Source organism: Micropterus dolomieu, linkage group LG12, assembly GCF_021292245.1.
Source record: "Micropterus dolomieu isolate WLL.071019.BEF.003 ecotype Adirondacks linkage group LG12, ASM2129224v1, whole genome shotgun sequence".
Taxonomy (NCBI): Eukaryota; Metazoa; Chordata; class Actinopteri; order Centrarchiformes; family Centrarchidae; genus Micropterus; species Micropterus dolomieu.
Window position 1 is genome coordinate 12,094,960 of NC_060161.1, and position 7,607 is coordinate 12,102,566.

Below are 7,607 nucleotides of genomic sequence, written 5' to 3' on the forward strand. Positions count from 1 at the left end.
GAGCATGCTTAATCATTGGATCTTGTGTGGAAATGTATTATTTTCTCTTATCTTACCAAATCATTTCTGTGTTTGTTTTCTCTTGCAGTTCTGCTTACCCAAGGCTGTAAGGATGTCTGCCTCCATTCAACAACGTATTATTATTGAAAAGACTCAAGTTTACAAGTTACCTCTACCAGATGGAATCCCAAGCACTATAGACAAACTTTTGGCAGCTGCACAGGATCATTTTTATCACCTAGAGAGTTTTACTATTATGTACATGGACAAAGATTTTGATAACCAGTTTTTCACTCTAAGATCAACAGATATGGTTAAGGACAAAGACACAATCAAACTAGCTAGAGCAGAGCCTATTACTCTCACATTGACTCCCATCAACGATGCTGATGCTTCTTCCCCCCCTGTGCCACTAGATGGGTCTTTCCAGATGACAGTTCCTCAGTTAGTTCATCCGACACCATCAGTTTACCACAAGTGCCAGAGTACCATCAGAACCTCGGCCTACAAATTTTGTGATACCCGGCTTTTCATATAGTGTCGAAATGCTCCTTCAGGCAGGAAATAAGGCTTATGAAAGTGATGGCTCAGAAACCAAGCATAAAGTCTGACTTGAGAAACTTGCTGAAGCCATATTCCACTACACTGCCTACCCCACTGGTCTTTAAATACTGGCAGTCGTAGAAGCTCTGCTAAAAAAGCATCAATGCATAAGGGAGCCTGGAACCTCATATTCAGGCATGTATGGTTGGCAGCAGCATCTTAAATACAACATGGCTAACTACCGTTCTAAAATGAGAAGGCGTGAAGTACCTTGTCCTGAGCTAGATATCAACTCCTTGAAAAGGAAATCCCCTGGTGAGAAAAATCCTGCAAAAAACTACAAGAGACCGAAAAGAGAAGAGGTGAACTACCTTCTTCCACATCCAAGTGGAGAAACTAATGACAGTCTGGAGATGGAGAGACTAGAGTCCAAAACTTTCTCCTATCGAATGCTTGAGGTTGTGAGCGGTAGACCAGCTGCTGATGACTTTAAAGAGAGATTTATTTATTTATTTAATGTATATTTGACAGGGATAAATGCATAGAACATTGCTTTAACAAGAATACAAAGTAGATGCCATGCATACAGGTTTCTAGCCATGACTAATTTGCAACCCCTGTCCCTGGTTAGGCTTATAAAATTAAAACAGAGATTACAGAGTATTGAGTTTAAAATTTACAACCATTAAAATACATACAATAAATACATCCCATACATGAAATAAGATATGGACTGAAGTAGATGTAGAAATCACTATAAACAGAGTCTAGACACAACAAACAATACAAGAACACAAACATGTGCATATGTCTGTGCATGCTACCATAATATGCAACATCATGTTTGTATGCATTGCATTGTATCCTGTACCATCAGTGTTCACAGAGTTTTTTCAGTTTCAACCATTGCTTTAAATGTATATTAAAAACCTTGAGTTCTGTCAATGTTATAATTTTGGATGGTAAAGCGTACCACAGATGTATGCCTCTTACTGAAAACGATGTCTGACCAAATGTTGTTCTACGTTTTGCGGCTATACAGTTTCCACTTACTGTGCCTCTATTTCTTATTCCGCTCTTTTGTTTCTCTACTAGTTGACAGAATATTTCTGGTGCAAGGTTATTCACAAACTTAAAAATTAGTTTTAGAAATGAAAAATTTACAAAACTGTCAAAACTCAATATATTATGCTTCCGTAGAATGAGGCAGTGGTGCCATCTTATAGATTTCTGGTCCATTACTGATGGCCTGCTTTGTTTTGTGAAGCTGAGGTAAGTGAATCTATAAACCATTAATTGATGCTATCTTCTTAATAGTTTGTTTTAATAATATATATTGAAGTACTGTTCCTGATTTAGCACATGAACATAAATAAACCTGAAATGCTATAAAGTTAGTTAAAGTTAAAATTTGCAGATTTGATCATAATAAATGCTAGCTTGTTCATTCCAATATTAATATCTACAGAGTTTTAAACACACTAAAACAGAATCTAACAAAATAACAATTGTATATCATGTGGTGTACCAGTCATACCACTGTTTCATTTATGGCTGCTGATCTTTACTTCCCCTCTCCCAACATGTGTTTTCTGAATTGAGTAGAACAAGTACAACAATTGTACATGATTGTCATTCAAAACAAGCAAGGGTTTTGCTTACTTATACTTGTTTCAAGGTGTCCAGGATATGTGAATGTTAATTTGTGTTAACTGTTCACAAAATAAACACTTTAATTGAATTGTGTATTTTAGTTGTGTGATTTGTGATAAATGTACATGTAATGTAACATTTATTAAAGTGAAATGAGTAATATTTACATAATTATAGTGAGTAATATAACTTCATGCAAATAAGTAATTTAAATTGTCAAGCAGGAAAAAATATAATAAGTTTCTACTTGTTTAATTCATTCCAGAATATAGTACACAAAATTTACTTAAAATTTTGGTGACTGATGGTTCCTGCATATGAAAAAAATGTATTTACTTAATTTGTTTAAATAAATATAAGTAACATATTCAGTATAGTTACATTTCTTCATTTAGCTGACGCTTTTATCCAAAGCAACTTACAATAGCTAAACATGTCAGAGGTTGCACACTTCTGGAGCAACTAGGGGTTAAGTGTCTTGCTCAGGGACACAATGGTTGATGTCTCATAGTAGAAATCGAACCCAGGTCTCCCACACCAAAGGCAAGCATCTTATTGATGCGCCATCACCACCCCACTAGCTAAGTAACGTTTACTTAGTATCTTACAAATTTTTAGTTTAGTGGTAAGTAAGTTTTACTTGATAAGGACAAGTGCTTTGTACTTAATATTAGAGCAGTAGAATTTACTTAAAAAGTGCTCATGCAAATTGTTACGAGGATTTTATTAAGTAAATCCTACAAGTTATTATTTTCAGTGTACAGACTAGTTAGCCTACATTTCATCAACATTTGATCAGTGCACGGAAACATTTAGCAAGATTTTCACATTAAATAATTGTCCCTGCACCTTTTAGCAGATGTAACAACAGCACCCCAGTATCCCCATAACTGTAGCCCTCCCTGTCCCAGTGAAGAAGGTGAGCAACATTGTGTGAATGACATGCCAGTTAGCATCATTCCAGGGAGTCTGTGGGGATTTCTCTGTCTCTCTTGCTCTTTTACCATAACAAAAAAGAAAATGAAATATATAGTGATGACAGAAATTCAAATTGTTTTCTCAAATAATGATCATTAAGAAATAAAAAAACAACCTGTTCTTTGTACTGGAAGCTGTTTTTATTTTATTTTATTAAAATAATCCAGTTTGAGGTTCGATTGTGGGAAGCATTTGACTCATACGGCAACTAACGAATGCAATTAGATGATAACTCAGTTAAATTTATGTCTAGGGGTATAAAGATTCCATATGCTGGACTAAAGAAAAATGGATTAGCAACTATTGGACGACACTGACCATTGAATGTAGGGTGTTGGTCTTACTGCTTGTCGGCGGCCCTCTTTGGCCTGTTGCACGGGTCCCACGCTAGCTGCACGATCCTGGCTTTTTGCTAGGGATTCTCCGGGGTTCTTCGTGTCTGAAGGAAAACCTAAAGGGTTGGCCGGGTTGGGGAATTTAGTTATTTTGCCTTAAATTCAAGCCGGCAATTAATAGAGTATAGTATGACATTTCTTTATCATCATTTCTAAAGTAATTGTGTGAGAAAGTATTGAACAAGCATTGGTTACACATAAGATGAAGGAGTGTCCTTAATCTTGCTGAAAATAAAAACACTGCAAAAGTAACTTATTTAGATTCTTTTCAGCAATAATATCAACAACATGGTAACATAACTACTCAAATGGAGGCAAACATAATCAAGGAACTAAAAGATTTAATTACACAATTAATGCTTTGAGTCCTTGGAGACTGGAGTCTTTGTTAACATAAAGTTCAGGCTGTCCTGGATTATGTCACACTTAGGCGTGAAGGGTGTATCCCTTTGATGGGGTAATGAAAAACAGAGCGTGTGTGTGTGGTGGTGGGGGGGGGGGGGGGGGGGGGGGGGGGGGGGGGGGGGGGGGGGGGGGGGGGGGGGGGGGGGGGGGGGGGGGTTTCGTTCGGGTTCGCGTTAGGGTTTCGTTCCCCCTCCGTAGCTCCACCATCTCGTCCAAATATGGTCACGTCCGGTGCCACTGGTTGCAAAAAATCAACATGGCGGCACCCTAACGGCCAAACTCGAGGCTTCAAAATGGCAGTCCACAAAATTCTTATGTATAGTCTATGGACTATGGTCCTAGAGATGTGGTGGCAACAGCTGCACAGAGTGGGCCCAATTTGATTTTTTTGTCATGGAGCCCAAAATTCTTGGCAGCACCCCTAAGTATAGTGATGGAATGATAGCTTGATGTTTGACGGTGGGGCTGAGAGTGGTGTATTCATTACGTGTTCAGTGGGCGGGGCCGTCTAAGACGCTGAAAGGCTGGCGGAGGTTCGATGCTACATAGATCCTCTATGATGTCAAGAAAGGAGCCAAATACAAAAGGTGTGTTTGCACACACATTTACTTAAAGACTGAGCAGGTGAAAAATGAGAATATGTATTTTTATCTCAAAATTATCAGTGCCATCACTAGCCATCAGTGTCCTTTCTGACTCGTCACCCATCACACATTAAACATGCTGCTGACAAAGTAATGACGCTTTGACAGAGAGAGACCAAAAAAACATTAGCTAGAAAAAATAGAAACATTAATCATTTATTTTTTGGCAGTGACTCTTTCCACTCACTACCCAACCACAAAAACACAACAGCAGTTTATTTTGAAAAAGCATCAGTTCCACTCTGAGCTGCAGTTCCAGTTGCTTTCTGAGTTTATCTGGTGGCAGCATACACAACATTTGGCTCCAGTTCTCTCTCAGATGCAGGCCTGCGGTATCTTTTTGCTTTTGGCTGAAAACTTAGAGCTGCGTAGTTCAGGTCATCTGAGCCCAGATTCTGTAAATCAGAATCACACACTGTATCACACACACTGCTGCTGAGGTTCCAAAAATCATTCGAATTTGTGGGTCCTACCAAAAAGTGATAATTTAAACTAAGATCAGTGTTAAACACAGTATAGCTTAGTCTAATTTAAATGGTAAAACATAATTTTTAATACAATCCCTGCTTTCATAACTTACATTAAACCCTAAGAAAGACTTTTATTTGAAACCAAGGTTGTTCAAACAATAGCATGTAACTCATTAACATAATAAAATAGTTCAACCGTGCAGTGGTTTTATTTGAATTTTAAAATACCAGTCTACACTACAAGTCTACACCAGTCTACACTACAAACAACTATATGCAATTACGTAGCAGAAAGGCTCAATTTTCTCTTTCTTGACAATTTATCCTCTGGTTGAGGTGATGGAGCATTTCTATGTGTTTCAGAGGGAAGAAAAACAAAATCACTATTGGGAAGACGTAAAAAAAAATGTATTCTACAACTCTTGCATTCTGAGTAAGCTATTAAAATCACACATTTTGTTTCTTATGTTTTCAGTTAATGAACGTCAACTGTTCTATCCTTGACGTTAAAGATAACTATTATACTGCCTGCCAGATCTTTGAATTTAAATGCAACTTTAAACCACAGTTTATATAAATGTATTGTTCACCTTGTTTCTTTCTGGCTGCGGTTCTTCATTCACAGCTAAACAACAGAAGACAAATGTCTGATTAGTTCATTATTAGTGACCAAATGCTTTGCTTTGGATTTGAGCATCATGTTGACACCATTTACAACAAATTATAAATCTACTGTACCTGTCTGAAGTTTCCTGATTTTAACAGCCAGAACAATGACGACTATAGTGAGGAAAACAGCCAGACCAGCCAGGATCACACTCGTTAGGTTTGTAATTCCATCCAGCTCCTCTACAAGAACAATTATATAACTAAAATCTTTTTTTAATCTGATAGATTTAAACATGGTTTCATGGTTGCATTAAATTACTGACTCTATGTTAACTCGCACAATGAAACAAATATTTAGAGAAAAGGAGAACCTTACTTTCAGTCTTAAAAGCCACTTCATCATCAGATTCACCAATAAATTCACCTTAAAAAAAGAGGGGGGGGGGTTAAATCATTTGACACATACTGGTTTTGTGTTTGTCTTACTACTGTGACATTATATGTGAGCTATACTAGAGATATTATGAGGAAATTATATGTCTGAAAGAGGCTTGAACACAATCTTACCTTTAACGTTTAAAAGAGTTGCACTGGCAATGACTGTATGTTTGTCCATGTAAAATCCACAGAAATACAGTCCAGAGTCAGATAAATCCACGTGTTTGATTTTAAGAAAGACAGTATAATTGTTGGAGCTCATTTCAAATCTTCCGTTTTGAAATCCATCACAGAATGAAGCATCAACATTGGCCCCGTACATGGAGGAGATACAGCTGGGCTTGGTTCTGTTGATCAGTCTGAACCACTCTGTCTGAGTTGGAGTTCTGGAAATGTTGGAGCACAGCAGAGTGACTTCTTCACCACGCTGGACCTCCACAGTCTGAGACTCAGAAACTGAGATCCAGCCTGAAACAAACAGCAGAGACAACAAGAGTTATTCCTCAGTCGAGTATTAAACAACAATACCTCTAAATGAGTTCAATACTAACTAATTTGTAAGTAAAATATAAAAGTGGGTTACTGGAGAAGAATTCATTGCAGGTACTCACTGAGGCTGCAGAGAAGTAAGGCTCTTATTAAAGTGAAGCTCTTCATTGTGTGCATAACCGTGTCACAGCAAAGGCACTTATATGTAATAGACAAAGAAAAGGGGCTTTTATTGGAAAGGGGCGGGTATGAAATAGTTCATGCAATGAAGCTCAAACCATTCACCACGAAGTATCTGTAACTATTTTTTTGAATTTCAGATGGCATAAGTAACAATTTGTCTGCACTGTCTTACAGTTTTACCCATAATGGAAGGTATCTTCACCTTATCTGTAACAGTCTGATGAGACAGTGAAGACAGAGAGATAAGATAAGAAGAGTCAGAAATGCATAAACCACATGCAAGTTTGTTGTTATTATCTATATTTAAGTATGCAGTTAAAGCAAAACATGGAAAACACAATAATACAGACAAAACAGTTATCAAATAAGCAAGTCTCTGTTTAATGTAAAAAAAATCACATTGTAAATACTTTTTTTAGATAATACAATTTAAAAAATGACATAATTGATAGAAACCAGAGGAGCATGATTACACACAGCAGCAGTGATGTTGGAGGACCGTGTAAGGTTGTCGCTGATGCCCAAAAAACTTGTGGTGCCACTGATTTGCAGTGACAGGGGGGCAGTGTCACTGACAGCACTTTAAGTACCTATAGCTTCTTTTATCAGACAAAGAGAAGCCATTGTTCATGCACACGCATTCTCCATCTTCTTGTGTAATCAGCTGATATGATAATCTCCCTCTCTAATCAAGCTCACCATTTCAAGTGTTCCCCTCAGGGAGGCACTACAGATCTCCCAAAATACTGTGTAGGGGAGAGCAGAGGCGAAAGTACCATTTTTTCAGAAAAACCTGACTT

At 37.6% G+C, this 7,607-nt stretch overlaps 1 protein-coding gene across 1 annotated transcript; it reads right to left on the minus strand.

Annotated features, from left to right (window-relative positions):
• Positions 1-4,760: 4,760 nt before the first annotated feature.
• LOC123980615 lies at positions 4,761-6,803 on the minus strand. The gene is made up of 6 exons (XM_046065112.1): positions 6,747-6,803; positions 6,265-6,603; positions 6,074-6,121; positions 5,827-5,937; positions 5,679-5,713; positions 4,761-5,013 (listed from the first exon to the last, which is right to left on the minus strand). The coding sequence occupies exons 1-6, from the start codon at positions 6,799-6,801 to the stop codon at positions 4,891-4,893; spliced, it is 711 nt and encodes a 236-aa protein (XP_045921068.1). The 5' UTR covers positions 6,802-6,803; the 3' UTR covers positions 4,761-4,890.
• Between the last annotated feature and the right edge of the window lie 804 nt (positions 6,804-7,607).

What these genes read in the sequence shown, in the direction of transcription:
- LOC123980615 (XM_046065112.1), bottom strand. Translation starts at nt 6,801, where the DNA reads ATGCACACAATGAAGAGCTTCACTTTAATAAGAGCCTTACTTCTCTGC. An exon ending in AGTGGCTTTTAAGACTGAAA is followed by an intron (nt 5,938 to 6,073) that starts GTAAGGTTCTCC and finishes TTGTTCTTGTAG; the next exon opens with AGGAGCTGGATGGAATTACA. An exon ending in CGCAGCCAGAAAGAAACAAG is followed by an intron (nt 5,014 to 5,678) that starts GTGAACAATACA and finishes TCTGATTTACAG; the next exon opens with AATCTGGGCTCAGATGACCT.